The sequence below is a fragment of the Corvus brachyrhynchos genome, unplaced genomic scaffold (genome assembly GCF_000691975.1).
Source record: "Corvus brachyrhynchos isolate BGI_N302 unplaced genomic scaffold, ASM69197v1 scaffold202, whole genome shotgun sequence".
In the NCBI taxonomy this organism is placed as follows: Eukaryota; Metazoa; Chordata; class Aves; order Passeriformes; family Corvidae; genus Corvus; species Corvus brachyrhynchos.
In genome coordinates, this window is record NW_008238132.1 from 3,826,610 (window position 1) to 3,848,967 (window position 22,358).

Sequence of the window (22,358 nt, forward strand, 5' to 3'; positions counted from 1 at the left end):
ACATTGTGTGCCTTCACAGAGGTTGTGGTGTACCACATAAAATCTTTGGCTGGCAACAGTAGCTGGAGCAAAGTTCACGTCAAAGCTTTTTGATTCCATCCCTCTACATTCCTACTTGATGACAAGTTACCACTCCTCTTTGTCTCAGCTACTCCACTGAGAAGTCACAATATAATAGAAGGGAAGGAAGAGACCAAAGATATTCAGAAGGCTCTTTAGCACCACTAAGAAACTGCAAAAAAAAGAGCTTGGATGAGTTTGTTCCTTAAGTACTATGCATTAGTGTAAGGCCAAGAAGAGCAGGTTCGTTCCAAATTCACCTGACCTCCATGAGATAAAGAATCCATGTATTTGTCTTCTTCAGGCAAACAAGAAATGTGGAAAAAGCTAAGACATTTTGGAAAAACAACCTCCAAACCAACTCTAGTTACAGGCATCTCAGAAACAAGAAATTACAAAAACAGCAACAAAGTCACCCTCCTTCGCCATGACTGCCAAGGATCAAGCTGGACCTTTTGGACACCCACACAGCTAGCAGTAAACTATTTGAGCATGAATAACCTGAACTACCTTTCATATGAACATACTAAAAGACTGAGTTGAACGTGGATTGGATTCAGAACATAATTTCATATAATTTTGCAATTATTGCAGCCTAAGGTAACGTTCAGAGGACAAGCCAGTTTGCCATTAACACTTGCTGCGTGCTATTTATATACACACTATTGCAGTCACTTAATTTAAGAGAAATACAAACATATGTTAATTAGAGAGAAAAGAACATCTGTGTTGGTGTTTCAGCTGAATGGAATAAAAATACTTCAGAAAGCAAATATTAGACAATTTTTACTTCACCAGACATATGGGACAACTGAAATAGAAAAATGGGAAGTAAATATCTGCACTAATGAATAACAAACAAGAAATTATGCAATTAGAAGTCAAAATAATCCCTTAGTTAAAAATCCTTCTAACTGACATTGTAAGTCATTCATACCAAGGATGAAATGACCTAATCTCCTAGCAGAAACTGCAGTTTCAAATATAAACAAGATTATTACAAGTCTCAGCAGGCATTTTGCAATTCAGGATGCAGACCTGATAGTAGTGGGACAAATTTATCCCCTGCACAGCCCAAATAAAGTCAATAAAGTTATAGTCCAAAGGAACTGGACCCAACTTGTTGAAATTAACAGTCTGCCTCTTAGCAAAAAAAACCCCAAACTAAACCATGCTGCCTCATTTTTATTTTCTTCTAAATGATTTGCAGACCTTGCTTGAAGCAGCTAAACAGGTTGCCATGTTGTGTTCTTCAGTACTGCCCTTCAGCTAAACCACTGCAATCACACCTTCTCCATATGAGAGCACAGCTGTTGTGCAGAGCAGAGCACCTGTTTCATTACAAAAGAATGAAACAAATTTTGAAACTGGTAAAAAAGCAGTTTATCACTTTTTCACCTTAGGAAATTGAATTTTATAATTAATTTAAAAATTGCATTATTAGAGAATGAAAGACAAATTTGACTTAACAAAAAATTTTAGTACACAGAACCCTCATGTCAAAGTCCTCCGTTTCTAACTTCATAGAAAGTGTTGCATTATCATTATCACAGAAACTTTTGGCTGAACAATGAAAATAAAGAAAATGAGAACACTTTTGATAATGCACAGTTTCCAGCACTGGGTCTGGCACCAAACCACCTTCCATGGCCACAGCTTGCCTGTTTCTGCCAAACAAAGACATTTGCAATGCATGTATTTTGGCTGAGACTGCAATTTTTAGACCAGAGGAAGTATCTCTGGTTTTCTAAAAAAAAAGTACTGTTATCAGCAAAGCAACAAGCAGTACCTACACAGAATTACTTCACACACTCCAGGTGTTATGAAGCCCTGCTTGGAACACATGTGAATAATGCATTTTAATAACTGCAGAAGGTGTGCCACCAGCAAACACTAGACATTGCTACCAGACGACCACTGCAATTGATCCTATCATTGCTACCGTGCCTGAATGTTAGCAACAAACCTAAATAGTTGTGCAAAAGCAGTGGTGATTTTAAATCTTGCCCCAGCTGCAATCTACATATTTATCAGTTACAACAGTAAGTGTTCTGTGGTTTAGTATTGCATTTTTTTTATTATGAGTTTATCATCTGGGGCATACAAAAATTATAGCGACAGCAAAATAAGAAAATTTCATACTAAAAATCAACTTAATTCCCTGATAGGAATCATGAATGGAGTGATTTGGATACATCTCTGACTGTAGTTCTAGATAAGCTTGTAGAGTTTATGCCTTTTTCTGACTTTAAGTACAACCAGAGCCCTTCAACCCAGAGCCCTGTCAGGTTAAATACAATCTTTATACTTCCAGTGAGATAAGACAACTGTGGTCCAATGGAGAGGAGCATATGAAAAGTTTATGATGGAAAGAATCTGTGAGAAGAAATATCCAAAAGAAAAATCAATTCATGGTTTCTTTTTTAATTCTGGTTCTTCAGTTTAATGTATAAAGGCAGAAAGCAATACTGTAAGCAAAGACACATTTAAAAAACATGCCTATTCTCCTATGTGTACACACTGTCACGACTGTACCAAGTCAAAGAGAAATATTTTCTGAGTTTTCCACAGCTGTCATACCTAATTCCCTAGACAAGAAATATTGCAGTATTTGGCCCAATTTAGCTCATTTGGAGCTCAGTTTCTTCATGCTCACAATAATAATAAAAAATTGGTTTAGGATAGTACATTCTTGACTTGCAGAGGAAACTGCCTATTTTTAAACGAGTTTAAGCAGGAAAACAAGACCTTTACTTCTAGAAAAGTTGAAATGCCAAGAATTTGCTATTTCAAGTTTTTTGATGACCGATATTATTACACTCTCAGTTTGTACTTAATTCAATTTCACAATGAGTTAGGAATAAAAATATTATATTAGAAGAAAAGCTCTAATCAAGCATGTCATTTTAAATATCTTTAAGAAAAACTCAATCATTTGTCCTACTAAATTCTTCAAAAATAAAATAAATTGCTAGTGCAAGCCCAAGAATTCATGTAAGTTGATCTCTCAGTTAAAGAAAGGCAGCAGAAAGCATGAAATCACATTCTTCCATCAGGGAAATATATTAGCAAACGTACCAGAAAGCCATTACATTTCTAAGTTCTTTTAATCACAGAATGTTTGGGGCTGGAAGGGACCTCCATCTAGTCCAACTGCCCTGCCAAAGCAGATTCACCTACAGCAGGTTGCACAGGATCACTTTCAGGAGGGTTTTGAGTATCTCCAGGGAAGGCGACTCCATGGCCTCTCTGGGCAGCATGTTCCAATGCCCTGTCACTTTCACAGTACAGAAGTTTCTCCTCATATTCAGATGGAACTTCCTGTGCTTCATTTTGTGCCTTCTGCTCTTGTCCTATTGCTGAGCACCAGTGAAAAGAACTGGGCCCCATTGTCTTGACATCCACCCTTAAGTATTTGCATACATTGACAAGATCTTCTCCAAGCTAAACAGGCCCCACTCCCTCAACCCTTCCTCATAAGAGAGATGCTTCAGTTCACTCATCACCTTCATAGCCCTCCGCTGGACACAGTAGTCATAATTAATGAATTTCTGATAGTCTACTTACTGTTGGCTCACATCAACACTTTTAACAAGTGCTTCCAGAGTTTCTTTCAGATTATTCACAACATTTAGCACCTTCATAGAATTCTTCATTCTACTTCTGAACAACTCACTCAATAAATCATGGCAACACAGTGATGCCAAATAAAATAACTTCAATTTTGCTTAGCATGCTGTTGGGTTTTTTAGAATTTCAAGGCAATAAAATAATTCAGAAGTGAGATGGTTGTGAGCCTTCTCTATCCAGAAAGCCACAGATCGAACGTAACTATAAATACTATGTTTGGTATCTTCAAAGACAGCTTGTTGTTGCCAAGACCTCACCTATGACTAACAAAGGTGAAAGCATCCAACACATCTCTTTACATAACTTCCAAATTAAACAATCTGGGAAATGTTATATTTAACACTTAAAATTGTGAGACAAAATAAAACCATTTCAGCCACTTTTACAGTGGCTGTGAAAAGTTTTCCACACAGACAAATTCTATTTATTAATAGTTCCTCTTGCATTTGCCAAAGAAAATCCAAGGAGACAGTAAAAGATACCAAGTAGTGGCCAATCCATGAACTGCACATTGTCCATCAGGAAAAATATCACAAAAACACAGCCTAAAAATTCTCCTTGGTAGTAAGAATCACTACTCCAGTCTGTCTCATGAAGCTCCAAAGCCACTGCAAGAACTGTCTTTAATGAGTACATAAACAGTCACTGCAACATTTGGAATAAGTGGGGGCTCTTGCCTGTTCTTTGCCTGCTGGTGTGAGTAATACGCAGCATCTCACTCTCAGCCAAAGAAGAAGCTGCTTTGCAGCTGCTTTGCAAAACTACAGGTTGTCATAGACAGTCTCATTCATACTCAGACTACAGGCTCATTCAGGAAGCAATATCAGAAACCATATTTAAAGCACTGGCATGTCCTTTACTGGAAAGCTATTTCATAGCTGAAAAATTGTATCCATCCACTGAACTCAAAGAAACCTGTTTGTTTGTATATGAAATGGAAACACATTCCAGTTACCACCCCAAGTAAATCATCAACCACTGTAAACAAATATTCGGACAAAGCCATAAAACATAAATGTAAAACATTTATGCTGTGAAATCCTGGGCCATATAAGCCCCAGGGAACAAGCACGAATGGAGTGTTGTAAAGTAGTTTACTTCAGAAGCTGAGCACTTCTAAAAATATCTGCTGGTATCTAACACTTGTCTTCAAACTCTCCTCGGTTTCATTAAGAAAGCCAGTCCTTAACATCCACCAAGATAACTGAATTATAATTTACTGATACTAATTGTCAAAGTCTGTATCTTGAAAACAATCTTGGTAAAAGGACTCATCAGCCAGCTCTTAGCTATATAGAAGAAAGCACATCTACAGATTTTGAAAAGACAGAGGTCTTAAGCTAACAGGAATTTTGTCTGTGTACATGTATTCTGAAAATGAAAGAGGCAATGGTGGAAAACCACATTTAGTCAACCAACTAAAACCAAATCCAGACTCTAAAAGAAAGACTGCAGGTCAAGCTTGCACATTAAATCCCAGTTGAATGGAGATACTCACACAGTCATCATTTTGAAGGACCAAATTATGTCCTAAGGCAAACTCATTTAAATATCTAGGAAATGACACAAGCATTCAAAGGGATGTTAGTCATATGTTTTGAAATACCCAGGTTCAGAGCATTTGAATTTTTAGTTATTACACTGAATTCCATGATTCATTCATTCACTAACAAGAAGTTTAACAGAAATGAACTCAAACCAGTACTTTGTATCTCCTCAAAATCATTATCTGTGTCTTCCAAATGGGAAACACAGGTACACACTGATCTATGTAACAAGCAATCAAAACCCCAGCTTCTTAAACAGACTGAACTGATAAAAGTAACTGAACATAAAAAAGAATCCTATTTTAAAATAATTTTCTTTTTAAAAAATGGATGAAAAGTCTAATATCTTCAGTGGGGAGGTATCTGCACATACAGCATGAAAGTACAATTTATGTAATATGGTTGCTTTTAAAGTACTTGAACATGATTCATCACAAGCTGCACAGATTGACAATAATATATTTAAGGAATTAGCCAAGGAATTTCTGAATGGTTAGTGATCATTCCCGAGAAATCAAGAATGATTGCTGTGGTTATGAAAGACTGCAGAATGGCAAATACAGTGTTTCAAACTTAAAAACAGTATTTCAAAAGGAAAAGGCCTATTGGCCTTTTCTTAGTCACACATAAAAACTGTGGAACAAATTCGTAAAGAGTAAATCTGGAAGCACTCAGAAGTATGTCAGCAATTAAAAAACAAAACCTGTATTACTGATTTGCCAAAGAGAAAGCTCATCAAATCAACTCATTTTCCAACTTAATGGTACAGCCGAGCTGATGTCTGGAATCAAAGCAGTATGTTCCAATACTTCAACCCAGTCAAATCTTTTAATACTCTCTTCAATTAGAGACTCGAAAGATGGGAGAAAATGTGACATGCATTAAATTATTAGAGATGAGAATATAACTGCTGGAAAAATACCTTATATCCTAATAATGGTACTTGCATAGTCTTTGAAACTTTTCTGCCAAATGAGGCATGTGTCAGAGCTCTGACTGTACCACTGGGCTACATAAATTCTTTCCCCATGCCTAGGGTTTTGTTTGTTGGTATTGAAAGTCAGCTCTGACATGGTTTTTCCTGCCTCATTGGGGTTGTTTTCGTTTCCCATGCCTTGGGAGCTGCATTTACACTCAGGCCCTTTTCCTTGGTTCCCTTCCCAACCAGCACTGTGGCGATGCTGTGCGTGGCCCTTTATCTTGCTGATCCCAGCCTGGACCTGCTGACTTGACTTCCCAGCTTGACTTCAGACTTGCCTCATTCACCATGGACCTGTCTGGCAGCCACTGAGCACTTGGGTGCTGTTGTCCCCAGACCTGCTACATTCTTCCTTTGGCACTGAGGGACTGCAAAAGTTGTCATTAAGGACTCTGTCTCTGCCTCTGTTTTCCTGTGGTTGAGCCCACTCCTGCTATTCCTTGAGAGCAGGTGCTGCAGGCAATCTGTACTATATAACATTTTCAATACCAGCTTGGCAGCAGGCATAAACAGCACTGTTTATGAAATAAATACATCTTGTTTCATTTATGAAATAGATCAATTTCTATTTATGAATAGATTAAACCTTTTGGAGAAGCTGGCATCATCCATCAAAAGTCTAGAGAGGTTTCAAATACACCATCTTTTTAAATTCAAGTTGATAACAAGGAAGTTAAACAGATGAGACTATACTTCAATATATGCACATTAATAATAATTAGCATTTTATATTCCTTGCCATGTTGGTTAGATCATTAGTGCTTTGTGTTAGACATTTTCTAAAGACTATTGCAAAACAAAAAGTGAAACATCTGCCAAAAAAATTATTGCTTCCTTGCTAAGGGACAGCTAAACTAAAAGATTATTTTATGGGGGAAAAGTCAACCTCACCAATAAAGTATTGATCAGCAAAGATACTAGCCAAAGACCTATACAAATCTGTAACTCTTTTAGAGAAAACTAATATTTAGCTATCAATAAGATTCAGATAATACTGAAGTGTACACCTCCTCCCTACCCCTGGAGATTTAAAGGAGTGGTTTGATACATAGTCAAGAAGGATAACCAAAACCATTAACCAAAGATTTTAATGGTAATGATGTTACATATAACTATTACTGTGTCAGGGGAGGTTTAGATTGGATATCAGAAAAAGGTTTTTCATCCAGAGGGTATTTGGGCACTGGAACAGGCTCCCCAGGGAAGTGCTCAGGCCTAACAGAGTTTAAGAAGCATTTGGTCAACGCTCTCAGGCACAGGGTGTGATTCTTGGGGATGGTCCTGGGCAGGACCAGGAGTTGTACTTTGATAATCCTTGTGGGTTCCTTCCAACTCAGAATATTCTGTGATTAATGTCTTGATGTTTTACTCTGACAGCCATATAAAAAATATTTACAGCATTTACATTTCCACAAATATGCACCCATAAAAACCCCTGGACACTGTTGAACTAGGAATTAAAAAATGGGTCAAATACCTCAGTAGTAGAAATGAATGCAATTTCAAAGAAGCAAAAAAGAGATTTAATTTAATTATTAAATAATGAGTTTGTTCCACGCATTGCAAGAAATATTTAACTCACCTGGTTGCCAACTAAAAGAAGATGTTCTCCCAGCAGAAAGTCCTTGAGCATATCTTCCATCACCATCATGTGCTAGAGAAACAAAATTACAATTTTCACTCGATTTTATGCTCTCAAGTTTATGCATTCACTAATGACAGTGGTACAACAGGAACTTAACTTCAAGAATTTGGGGCCAAACATTTCTGAGCTTTATACTTACAGCTACTTATTCTCTCAGCCAATAATAGCAGTGGCAATTTATCCAGTGACTAGAAACATGAAACATTTACATCCTCTGCTTCAACTGATTGTGGGTGCCTGATGTCCCTAAATATTTTTAATTCTCTGTAATCACTTCTAGTATGTTTCCTTTTAGCCTAGTTGAATGCTTGTCACCCAGAGTGTAAGAACGTTTTTTAGTTTGCGCCAATTTTCCAGCAATATCCTGGTAGAACATCACAGAAGCCAAACAGAGAGAATAAAAGACAGTTGATATGTTAAATATACACCTATATTTTATTAAACATTAAACACCAGGTTGAACTTAATAACAAATACACTTTTTCTATTCTAATCAAATTTTATTTTCAAGGAAAACAAAGATAGGAAAATGCATGCTCAAGTCTGAGAGTGTTTATATGTGTCCTGCAGTATCTGCCTAAGTATTTAATTTTTATTAATTATTAATTCATATGTGACTAATTGAAGCCAAAATGCTGGAGGTATATTTTTACATATATCCAATATCTTAACAGGTAACACACACAGTACATTATTTAACCTTATCTTGCTTCTCACAAATGATTTGTTTAAAAGGATAGAAAGGATTTCAGGATAATGTGGCAATGCAGACTACTTTACCCACAATAAAGTCGTGTCTATTTCTCCACTGTATCTAGTAAAAATAGGTCACCTTTAAGTAGGTCAGTCAACCTACTTAGAGAAATGAATGATTGTCTTTAAATAAACACATTATCATCTCATCTCTAGTACTTGATTAAAATAAAAATTAAAAATCAGTAGTTTGCCTATAATTTCTGAGCATAGAAATGCTCATTTTCTGTGTGAAGGATATTTTAAATTTCCAGATCTCTCTAGAACACAGGCTGAGGGTGGGGAAAGAAACTCTTGTAAACACAGCTTAATACCATGAAATCCTAACCAGGCATTTCAAAAGACTACTGAATACTCAATACACAATTTAAGGAGAGCACTTCAAGCCAAATTATTCTATTTCTTGGCATGTGTATACACTAGCAATTTATAACTGATGAGAATAAATTTGACCAGATACAGGAGAAATTCTAGGAAATCAGTTTACCACACATATTGATTACATTTTAAAATTGTATTGCTAAGGCATCCTTTTGATGACTTTTTTTATCCTAAATTGAACAAATATGTGTATATTATGGTTCCCCTGCAAAGCAGCTTACCCACAAGGAGCACTATGTATTGATACTTCTTTTGTGTTGTGGTACGGTTCTTTTTTTGCACCAGGACTTAGATTAGCAATGTATTATGATGCATGCAGACATTTAATATTAGCTATTTACGCAAAAGACTTGTAAGTAGACACATCCATATTGTGTCACCTTTATCAATCCATGTTCCCCAACGCCTGGCCTGAAAACGGCATTTGGCATATTACCTAAAAAAATATTCCCATCCCTATGCCACTTGTTGTGGATCAACAGCAACGTTCTGTGGCAATATTAAATTTCACTGTAAAGTGAATTGTTTCAAGACCAAACATACAAAGGCAAAAATCGATGTGTTTCATTACACTGTGCAGCACTGCAAAGGGATGAGGACGTATCTTTTTCTCTATTTTCAGTTTATTTCTGTAGCTTTTAGGTAACGAAGCACTGCACTAAACTCCAATCAAATTCATTCTCTAGCAGGTTTTTTTAAATGATCACTCCAACACTTGACTGACCAAAGTAGCAATACAGAAAATAAAAGCAGAATTCATTTAGAAATTGGAACATCTATCCTGACTGGTATTTGCTTGCTGTTTCCTTCAGCACTTAGCACTGTAGCTATTCGAGGACAGATAGAGAAGAGCAGGTCATTCTCTGCAGCATTCTTAACAGAGATTCCCTAAATAAAATCCGAACACAGTTTTGTCTACAGTTTTCTGAGGCTATAAGCAAGAAGGTGGAAAAAGCAATGCAGGTGTTAAGTGCTAGCACAACTCAGGATTTCATTTCCAACAGACACAAATTATGTGCTTTATCAAAATGGCAACACAACAAAATTTCACATGAAATGTTAGTAGGGGAAGATGAAGAAGTCTGTCATCTGTTCCCCTTGCATGGCCTGTCACCACCTTTAGGAGGTGATACCCATGTAGGATAGTCTTTCTGGGGCAAAATTGTAAGTGAGGTATGAAAAATGACTAAGAAAGGAAAGTATGGAAAACCCATACCAGTCCTCTAAAAGCAAAGTATTTCACAAGATCACACTATCAGTGTTGCCTTTCAGTAGCAAAATATTCCAAAGGACACAAAATGCTATGAGAAAAATTTAAGACTAAAGAAACTACTTCAGAAATATATCCTTAAAATTTAGTTAGTATATTATTTACTACACATATGAGCATACCCATTAGTACACATTTAACAAAGTTTTGTAACTCAGAAGTCAGAGATTTGTACTTACTTGTGCATTTTCATAAAATAAAACATCTGGCACTTTCATTTTCTCAGCTGAGTTATAAATCGGCATGGTCACAGACCCTATCTTCAGAATACCATTGTTTATTTCACCTAGTTGTTTTTCAGGAAACAAGCAAATGCATTTCTTACAACATGCTCTAAGCAGACATGCAATCAATACCCAACATGTGCAACTAACAATTTACAAATTTTAACAAGGCTGTGGTTTGCAGTAAGTGATTTCTATCTAACAAAAGAGCACACTTAGAAGAGTATCCATTTATAAAAGGTTGCATTACCATGAATTTGAATTCTCTTTAAAACTGTAAAGAAGTGTATTACAATAAATGATGATAAAGTGATCTTATGGAAAAGTACCATAAGAAACACCCGAAGTTGTGACAACTGCCTTGGTTTAATTTCACACTCTCATTGTAGTACTGGAACATCACCAATACTGTTAGGCTACATTTCCTCAATCCACAAGATTTCACACTTCCTTTCCTTCTGTTGTCTTCCCCTGTCCCACTGTGGAGTGAGGTGCAGGGGCGAGGTAACAAGTGGCTGTGTGGGTGCTCAGCCAAGGGTGGTACCACCCCCACCACAACCACACAGAGCCACTGTGGATTCTCCCTTTCAGCACTGTGTAGTTGAAATATCCCTTAACTACAGCTCTGAGAGAAAAAGTACATCAGAAAAATTTCTTAGATCTAAAGAACCATAAATTCAGTCCTTAGGAAAATAACAACTAAGTGTAAATAATAACATTGCAATAAAAACAATCTTTTTTTTGCTAGTAATTTCTTAATCTAGCATGGTATAAAACTGAAAATACCCTTATTTCTAGACAGATGTTTTTAGCTGTTTGCCTTTATGGCATGAAACAGAGAAACATAGAAATTTCAAGGGATGTAGGCAGACTTAAAAAAAAGTAAGCAGGTAGCATCACACAACTGGCAAGACTACAAATTATTTTGTATACATGGTTTTATATATATATAAAATGTAAATAAGAGACACAATAATACACAGACGGTTGCACATATATGTATATATGTATGGCTGCATATACATTTGTATATAGTTATATACACACATACTGCATATAATAGAAACAATATATCCAGTAATATATGGGTATCTACATACTTACTTTTATATACACACACACCTAAATAAACACATAAAAATAGAATTCACATGAATTAAAACCAAAGATGTGTTTACCACTGCACTGTAAAAATACAGAAATCAAATACATCACAAAACTGGGAACAAATACACAGAAGAACAAGAGCAGAGATAACACTGGTGAGGCAGAGTAAAGGAAAAACGCAGTGAATGGAAAATGGCAAATTGCTCACAGTGTGCTGCCTGAGAGAGGATTTGAAAAGATATACAGCTAGCATGAAGGGAATCACATAGGAATGAGAAAGTAGAAGTGAGAAAAATGGCAGAAGCAGAAATATATGCATAGCCCTGCAGGCTACTACAAATGAGTACAAGCCAAAGAAACATAGACCTGCTTGATAAAGGTGACATGGAACGACCACAGCAATTTAAAGAGAATAAAAAGAAGATAATAACAAAGAAGTGTGTTCCAGAATGAAAGCAAATCATAGCACAAAACTTTTACAAGAATCTCAAAAAATGGTTGATTTTAACAGGGGAGAGAAAGAAACAATGGTAAAAAAACAGAACAGAGAAATGTTAAGATCAAACGAAGGCTGTAACTGTACAGAAGACTAGCTATCAGTGATGAAAAGAAATGAAAAAGCCTGAGACCATGGATCTTATAGACTGAGAAACATTTACACATGATGGAAAACAAAATTCCATGAGCTGGGAATTCAGCAGACAATACAGCATACTGAGAGCAGCAATACATTCTGACAGAAAAAAGTCAGAGATATAACTGAAGCAAATTACATTTAATTTTGAGGATAATTAATACACCTTTATACGTCCAGCAATCTAAATAACATTCATTCAGAGCAGGAAAAAAAGATAGCAGAAGCTTACATGTGTAATCCTTTTCCTCTAGTTTCTTTGTGTCATCTGGACTTGTTTCAATACCAGAATCCTGTAAATTTTTATGTAAAGCTGATCTGGCGAGGTTTGGTAAAAATCTAAAACAAGGGGAAAAATAGGGACATTTTATTTTAAGGGTTTTTTATTTTTAAAGTTTTTAGTATTTTCTGTAATCTAAAAATCTAAATCTAATGTAATCTAACATCTAAAATCTAAAATGAAGATTCACTTGCACCTCCAAACCCTGAGCATCTATTCCTTTCACAATAGCCTTCCACATTTCACCTATCCCTAAGGAGAGGAACTGAGCTTCTATCACAGGCAATGAACTACACTTGTGGCTGTGCACTCATTTTAAAAGGCTTCAATGTTATTAAATATTGCAATAGGGTTGTAATGTACGGTGGTTTAGAACTGGAGGCATGTAATGTCCTCACTCCATTGCAAGTAAGAGCTACAACAGAAACAATGTTTTTTTGGAAATACCCTTTCTCATTACTCAGTTCACTAGGACCTCAGGTTCCAGAGAGAAAGAGAAAGCTCTGAGGTGTCTAGAACCAGGCCCTTCCAGTTTTCCAAACCTTTTGATCATAAGAATTTGCTTTCTTTTGAAAAGAGGAAAAAACCCTGAAAAATCCCCAAACCACAAAAGCCCAAACAAACCAAAACCCACAAACAAAATCCCAAAGCAAAAGAAGCCCTCATAACTTTTCTAGATACAGCTTTTAGAACTGAAACCAAGTGTCCATGAAACATCAGTCAAACTAGACATCAATATGGCTCTGCTTAGAGTGTTTGTAGACAGTGAAGCAATGCTGATAACGGTGACCTAATTTATATAATGTAATGACCTATCTTCATAGAGATGGGAAAAGAGTACCACGTCCTTTCTACTTACCTTCCAGGTTTGAGAATACCACAGGAACATTTTTTTTAAAATGACCGACTTCAAGGAGCAAGACAAAAATTGCATAATTTACTACAACACATTAAAAGCTATCTTGTGCTTTAGCAACTGACCAAGAAGCTCTTGAACTTCCACCAAAACTAGTAGTTCTACCTGGAAAGGCAGGCTTTATTAACAGCATCATAAAGGCTTTCATCTGGATATTGTGACAGTCGACGACAAATTCGCAACAGCTGTCGAGTAGATAAAAATGAGGCCAGTGACTGTGCCTGTCAAAAAATACAGGGTAGTTTAATTATTTAATCCATGTGAGGGATTTAGATCGAACAAGTCAGGAGAAAAACGTACTCCAAAAGGAATTATTTCAACTTTTCTCCTAATTCATAGATGCTTTGTGCCTTCTACAGCAACTCAAGCACTTTAATAGGCATGCTTGTAATTCTGCATTTTTTTGAAATAAGTCACTGTCATGGAAATCATTATGTCATCAAAAGATCAGCCTTAAAATATCACTTGATAAGCAACAGGAAGAAAAATAATCTGTGAACTGAATTTTATGTGCAATATAAACCGTAACATATTAATGTTAATATCAGCAATAACAAGCAGGTTAGCTACTGTGAAACGATCAACATGCTAAAAACTCATCTGCTCTTCACAAACTGAACATGAGCTCCACATGTAATGCTCTGGCAAAAGGTCTGGCAGGATTCTTAGATGTATAAACAAGACAACACTGGGCAGCAGTACGGAGATTTTATCACCTCTGCACACGCCTTCTGGGCGGGCCATTACTGGAACACTGTGTCCTTTGCTGTTGTCCACATGTTAAAACAAATGCTAAAAACTGAACATGATTAGCAAAGATTTACAGAAATTATTCAATGCTTGGGAAGGCAGACCTCAAAAAAACACAGCAAAATTAAAAAACCCAAACAAACAGAACCACAAAACAAGTGATCATGTATTTAAAGAAAGATCCAAAGACTGAGAAAGAAATCATTCTATAATTATATCTACCGGATGAAGGTATCTAATACAAATAGGTTCCTTATTTTAGCAGGAAACACACAACAATGAGTGTGATCTGATAAGTCACGCCATGTTTTGCCTGGGTCAAGTGAAATATTTTACTTAGGTAATTTCAAAATGTTTTGTTTGGGTTTATATAAGTTTATGTAAGATTTCTAATTGCATTAAAATTACCTTAATACATGATACTGTTTCAGTTGGAAAAAAAAAAATCCTGACATTTGAAATCCAGGGGAAAAAATAGAGAAAAGCAAAATTTCATGAATTTCAGACCCTTTTTCCCCCTTTATTAATTTTCATGCATGAGAAATATCATCAATTCTTTCCCCCGAAAACCAGCCACTTTTACAAAAAGACATTTAAATAAAAAAAATTAGTCACTTCTATTAAATAATATAAAACTTCTTTCAAATTATGAGAAAGCAAAGAATAATACTTTTTAGCATATCTGTGAGCTATGAGCAAGAATTATTTAGAATGGGCTAACTGAAAAGATTACCACTCCTGCTCCTCCTGCTTTCATTGACAAAAGATTGTGAAGCATGTTCTGAACAACTGCAGTTTACAACCCAGCACTGTGGACACTGTGATGTGAAAAATGGCATTTCATGTGCTACTTCAACACCTACTCAGCCACCCCTGAAGCAAGGGCAAGGGGGAAGGGTAAGTGCTCTATCCTTACTCTTCCTAACTAAGGAAAAGTTGTATCACATCTTCTGAGTATCTGCAATTGGTAATTGAAAGTTTTGTCAACAAAATTTCCTCCCCTCTTACCTGATTTTTTTTTTTTAATATTGAACAGCTGTAAACTCAAAATTGTGTTAGTGACAATTTTTTTAACATATATCTATGAGGCATCTAATCCAACAGGATCTTGATTGTGGTCTCCAGATTCTATTGTAAATCGAGCAAACAATTACAAAGACGCAGACAATGCCCACAGGGTGAACAATCTACAGGTATTCTATTGTAACAAAATCACTTTAAACAATGGTTAATATTTCAGGATAATCTCTGGCAGAGGCTTATTTACTTAGACAACTCTATAAATAGCCTAACGTACATGAGGCACACATTTCATCTCTCGGCACAGGTGTGCTGTTCCCAACATGTCTCATGTCACTGCTGATCTACAAGAATCCTCCCTTAAGCCATACTGTGACTCACTTCTCATCCAGTATCACATAATTCATTTAGATATTTCACAATTCTACAGATATCCACATATTTGGAAAGGATTTTTGTGATGCTCTATTCAGGCATGGTACGTCTCCAAGTACGTCAAAACCGTTACATTTATACATTAGATGTAGGAAGCTCAAAAGATAATTATAACAACTGTCTCAACAGTGTACCTAGAAATCAATTTTTTACTTACTTTTTTAAGCTCAAAAGAGCATAAAAACTTCTCTCAGCTTCTTAAATAGTAAAACTATAAAAACTATTACCAATGTTAAAATCATGAAAACTAAGGACAATGGATTAAATTTGCATACCAGTTAAACCGCTGGATTCCACTAAAAATGTTTTACATTTTACTTACATCAAAAGCATGCCATGTTTTAGTTGCCATGGCAATGATTTCTTTTTCTTTTCACCATGATTTAACTCTATATTTTTTAAAGAATTCTGTGGTCACTTTGTTAGCAGAATTTATTTTTCTTGACATTACTTCTTTAACAGAATAGCCTATGGCAGTAATGCAGCCAGGAGTTCTGGAGCTTTCTCTTTTCTGAGTCTCTGCTGCTGCCCATTGTCATTTTATAACAACTACATAGCTCCTATTGCTCAAAAAGCTCCAATAATTTCAGCTATCAATTTTCCAATTACTAAAGCAAAGCAATCAAAAAATACCTGAATATGTGATTATATCCATACACATTCAAAAGGCACCTCAGCATGCTTCACTGTGAGCCACATACCTAAACTCACTGACAACATGTGTTCTGCTCTTGGTTCTCTGGGATTTGTGCAAATTCCTAAAAGCTTTACTTATGCAGATTCCAAATACATACATTATAAATCAAAGAAGTTTATCGTATGCAGCACAGTAATTGCCAGCAGCAGTTTTCTGGGGCTGGTTTTCCAATTAGTCAGCCTTTGAAATACACTATAGCTTAGCAAGTTTCACCCAGCCTTTGTTAAGAAAGTCACAGTAGGAGACAGTAAATTGAAAGAGAAAAAAGAAGAAAAGGGGCTCACAGTGGTATCATTTGTCTCCCGAAGCTTGTGTGTTACTGACAACAACTTTTCCACAGCAACACTGGGTACATTTGGAATCTGGTTGAAAGAAAAACAGTGTTAATCTTACTGCAAGATATCCACATTCCACATATGCAATAAGCATACAGTTGCCACAGTTGCTTTATGACAGAGTATTTTTTATTACAGTAGCATTTAATATTAAAATAAGAATTATACCATTAAAAGATAAGCAGATATGCTGCTTTGATAAACTTTGAAAATCAGCTCCTTTATGCTACACTGAAACAGCAATACATTTTTTATGTAGCAAATAATCCTGTTCAGTAAGTAACAGCTGGTAAGTGCCTAAAATACTGAATGTACTTACCATTTGTTCGATAACTTCAATTTCTTCACTCTTGCTTAAAGATCGAACATTATGAAAAAGAAACAGTGTCAAAAACTCTGGACCCAGCCATTGTTGGGTACTACTTCCAATGACAGGAGGTTCTGCTAAGACCACTATTCTGAAAGAAGGATGGATAGGAAAGATAGACCTGCAAAAGAAGATTTAAAAAATACATTACCTGGCTTAAGCAATGAATATCAGATTTAATTTTTACAATAGACAAAAAAAAGATAAATTATTGTACTGAAACATATGATAGTATAGTCAGATCATTTGCAATGCAATTTTGTTTTTTAAAAAAGACAAAGGCTGCATAATGCAACTTGAAATTTTATAACTTTACATGTTTTTAATGCTCAGAAGTGTACCCAAGTCTCTTCATCTGCAACAGGACCTGTATGCCTCAGGATGGAGAAATACCATCAACTAAGCTACAGTTTACTGTGTTGTATGTCTGAAAGGGGCACATCTTAGTCATTTATTGGACTTTTACAAGTGCTTTACCTAAAACTGGGTGTCTCAGAGGCAACTCAGGGAGAAAACAAGACCTACCAGAGCTGCAGTAATGAGTAACTTCTTTTACTGAATTAAACTGATAGAAAGAATGACACTAGAGATTTGCCTAGATACTGTGAAGAGCTGAATTCAGTAACAGTTTAGAAACACTCCCTTACAGATGCTCTTTGTGGTCCTTGGATTAATATGTCTAACTTCATAACACTCCTGAAAGTTATGCTTCAAAGACCAAACCAGTCACTTCACCCCTGGCTCATTTTAGAGTCAGCATGAAGAGACAGGTCTCTCCCGTGGAGATTTACAAGATTTACAAGAACTTTAGAATTGCAATCCTGGCTCCTTAAATCAACCAAGCACAAAAGTCTAGCCACAAGCAGTAGTCTGTCCCCCTCATACTTTTTCAACACCCACAACCATATCTTCAAAGACATCAGGGGACAGATCTCTACTTGCTTTCATTTCGCTTTGCCCTAAAATTTTTTCTAATACTGTTCTGAAGTTCCGTTCTTCACCTTATCTGCCTCCCCAGCTTCCTGTGAAAACACATGCACTGTTCCTGGTTGTAAAAGGTATTTTTATTATTATTGGTTTTTAAGTCTTTATTGGACTGACCTGCCATCTTATATCAGTGTTTCCCAGTTCTCCCTTTGGGATTTGGTAACTAATAGTCTTGACTCCACTGAAGACAACGGGAACTTGCAACACAAACTTAAATATACAACTTTTAGATGTGTATGTTAGGGAACTAAAAGACTGCTGCCATGGATTTTGATATCTTTGCCTTCTTTGCATCTTTTGTATCCCTTATCTGTGTAGTATTTTCACCTCCTTTGACTGGGCACTCATTGGAACTCATTAATCAGCATACCTGCATGATAACAGCATCACACAGAATCACTGAATAGTCTGAGCTGAAAGCAATCCAGGATCATCAAGTCCAACTCTTAAGTAGGTGACCCATACAGAGATCAGACTTGTGACCTTGGTGTTACTAGCACCATGCTTTGACCAATTGAGATGATCTCCAGAAGCAGCAGAAACAATGGAGTAACATGTCAGATACAAAAGCCAGTCAAATTTTGTGCAAGGAAGGCCTGTTTTCATTAACTGATTTTACAGTACTCTTATTAAAATAGAGGATGCTTATTTGGAAAAAGCAAGTGAAATTTGCTTAGGCAATTTATATTGCTGTTACCATGTCATTTTCCATAAAAATTACTGAAGACATAAATTGACAAACCAACTGCACAGTTGGCTCATCTGTTCACCCCAATATACCTGTGATACAGCAGGGCAATTACAGCAGTCTCTTGTACCAAAGCAAAAAAAGGCAGTGGCATGAGTTATTCTCAGCTGAAAGTCATAAGCCTAAAAGCTACTCCCTGATTGATAAAAATAGAAATAGATGTCTGAAAACATCACATGAAAGAGGAACCAATGGGAATGTCATTGTCACTAAGCATAAAAGAAGGTCAGAGAACATCAGCCAACTTTATTACAGAAGAAAACATTTCCTAGATCGGATAAATACATATACTTTCAGACTTACCTTCCCTTACATTACTAAGCAAAAAAGCAACCCTCCTCCAGAAACCCATCAAATTCTGGCCCTTCTGCAATACCATAAGAGAACACAAGAAGGAATCAACTTTTCTGGTGAAGGAATCATATTTCTTTTTTATCATTCCTGGTAAAGGAATCACATTTCTTTTTTATCACCTCAAAGGGCATGGTGAGAACAGCCAGAGAGGGCATGGAAAGAAGCGGGAGGAGAGGAGATGCAAAGTCTGGGCAAGCTAACGTGGTGATACCAGTTAAATTCACTGACCTATTCTCTAGACTTGGACAACATCACTGCTATAGGTTTCCAGGTTGTAAACATGAATAAAACTATTTCAAAAACCTATTGCTTGGACTGACGTTTGCAGTGCTGAAAATGTTAGGCTAAGTGTATTATTAAGCAAATACCATAAATTACTCAGTTCTGCAGTGCTCTGTAAGTTCCCACCTTCCATCAGCACAACTGAAGAGCTTCAAAGTTGTTCCATCACGTTACAGACCAAGTCTCCTACATGGAGCTGTACTTTACAGAAATCTTTGACATGACAAGAAATCTTGTGGGGTTTACAGATGATGTAAGTGTATCTTGTTAAAAACTTGGCATCTTTTAAATTAATGAGCCTCAAACACGGTGGGAAGATTTGACATTAATTGATTCATGCAAAGAGTCTCTATCCTTCTCTCTATTAAACATTTACTGACAACACAGGCAGCAAGGCACCCTCCTAATAAAATCAGTGTCCTTTTGACATCACTGTTTAATTTCAGCCAAGGATTACCACCATTGCTCTTACAAAGAAAATCACACACTGTGCAATTGAATCTTCTCATCAAAAAATAAAATAAAATGCAGAATGGCATTTCTAATGCCACTTTGCAAGACCAAACTATTTTTGGTTGTCTCTTCCTATAACATGGTTTAATAAATCTCATTTTCTATCAAATTTTGTAAGTTAGTAATTACAATAACACTAGGACCAAAATGACTTATTGTTATTTTCTTGCTGCTTCTTTTAAATTTCACCACAGTCTAAAATTAACAGATGACTTTATCTTAAAATTCACTAAACTGGAAAAAAGCCAAACCCCTAAACAACAAATGAAGTAAAAGCTAAAAAATGTAAGCAATTAAAAATTCTATTGCTTGATGAATTCACTCCCTGCCACAATTCATATCTGTCTCATCTACTGTACATTCCCTTTCAACCTAATCACATGGAAAATAATCCTCTGTCTGCAAGGCATTAAAATCACCCACGCATTATGAGAGACTTCTTTTAGTTTTTGAACTATCCTATTATGTACCTACTCCTAGATTTTCCTGTAATAGTTGCCTTTCTGCTCACCACACCAAGACCTTAGCATCTGTGTGTGTTGTGGGGGGTATATCCACACAAACAGATTAAATACTGCATCCTGAGACAAACAAACACTTTGCTGCTTGATTTGTAAAGGCTGTGTGCTATTTCAACAGTATCTGTCTTGATGAAGAAATGGATGATTACAGAAGAAATTCTATGCAGAAATCTTGGATATGCACAGTACTTGGACACACTTTCTCTTACTCTCTGAACTTGTTCAGGGAAATGAATCATGCAACCTTTAAATGAGTAAAGTATCAGCAGCTATAATTTCCTTCTATGTAAAATATCTTTAAGGACCATCTGTCACTTTCTCAAGGGCAGCTTTTTTTCTTTTCCTCAAACTCATAAACATGAATTGTTAGTTTCCTCAAAGGAGTGAATGTGTTCTTTCTACGACCATTCGCTAACTTAGTGTAGTGGTTTGGTCCAAAATACTCATTACTATTTACCTTCACAGCCAACCTGGCACAATAAAGAATATAAGAAAAAGGACTCTGTGGCCACCACTAGTTACCTTGTAGCTTAGAGACTTTCAGCAGGCCAAGGAGTATCCCAAAATGTCCCAAGGGCAATGCACTGCTTGCACTTGTCACTCCTGAGAGAGCTATTGTACCCACCAGCCTGAAACCCTTCTTAGAAAAATGCAATTTTTTCTACAGATTTAGAAATCTAATGAAATAATCATGAACATATTATTCAATGACAATAATTAACATCATTTAAAATCAGAATATACTTTATTAGCTCTTACAAAAGTAATAAAACTTTGAAATGTTGTCAAAAATATAACTTATGAATAACAGTGCTCTAAACTGCAAAAACTGAAAACAATCTGAAAACCAAACCATACTTTCCTCTTCATCCAGCACTTCTAGTAACACCATCATGTTTTAAGCATATTCACATTCTCTACTGTAATACTATTTGCATTTGTACACAGAGCCATGTGATTTCTCCAGATCACAGTGATTTGAAATACCATCCCTTTAGTAAAAAAACCCAAGCAAACCTCTTGATCCTCCTCTTTTTTCTCCCCTACTACACATATGAGTATTGTGACTATTGAAGCACTAAAAATTAAAGATACTAAAACTGCAGGAACACATTAATATTCCCTTACTGGAAAATTAGGTAAACTTAATGTGTCACGCAAACATTGCAGACTCAGTCCCAACAAAATTTGGAATGACATCATATATTCCACAGGTGTGGCAAAGAGTAGTCATACTGGATTACTTTAGTCAAATCCAGCAAACTAGGATAAGTAAAGCTGTCTTTTCATCTTCGTCTAACATCAGAAATCCAGCTAAGGCCACTAGCCACAGTCATTGCCATACAGCAAGAGAGATGTCTCTCATCAATATGGAAAGCATCTCCTAGTTATGATTTAGGTAAGAATTTGCCCAACCAATCTGCTAATAAATTCATGTTACAACATACTCTATGTAACTTCTCCATAGACAACATATTGCAGGCAAAGGAGGAATGGTTAGCACTGTTGTGATTAAAATCTGTGATTAAATCAGCTGTCAGTATCTCAGATACAATTTAATGCTGGATTCTGCAACACTGGAAGGTAGTGAAGTTTGCAGTGACTGGTAACCACTGCTGAAAGGGAACAATAGCAAGGAGGAATACAGTCCTGGAATCAAACAGCAATTATTGACATCACATCCTGGAGTCAGTTAAAAGGTAGTGATGTTTTCAGAATATGGAAGGCACCAAAACCAGGACGAGGTCCTGAAACACTTTCAGTTCCTCAAGGGCTGATGAGAACAGTACCCTCTCTATAGAGGAGTTGTCCAGTGATGCCAAAGAAGCCCAAAGCTAAAACCAAAGAAGTAGTTACACGTTTGCATTACTTTAACCTAGGTATTTTAATAAGTCAGTACAGAAAACATGGGCAGACTGAACA

At 36.2% G+C, this 22,358-nt stretch overlaps 1 protein-coding gene across 1 annotated transcript in view; it reads right to left on the reverse strand.

The window, feature by feature from the left end:
- Positions 1-22,358, reverse strand: part of VWA8 (von Willebrand factor A domain containing 8) — a 169,152-nt gene that overhangs the window by 99,699 nt on the left and 47,095 nt on the right. Inside the window, exons 14-19 of the mRNA XM_008633141.2 lie at positions 16,983-17,151; positions 16,613-16,690; positions 13,532-13,647; positions 12,463-12,569; positions 10,445-10,551; positions 7,799-7,870 (exon numbers count right to left, since the gene is read on the reverse strand). Coding sequence (XP_008631363.2) covers positions 7,799-7,870; positions 10,445-10,551; positions 12,463-12,569; positions 13,532-13,647; positions 16,613-16,690; positions 16,983-17,151 — 649 coding nt within the window. The remainder of the gene's footprint in view (positions 1-7,798; positions 7,871-10,444; positions 10,552-12,462; positions 12,570-13,531; positions 13,648-16,612; positions 16,691-16,982; positions 17,152-22,358) is intronic.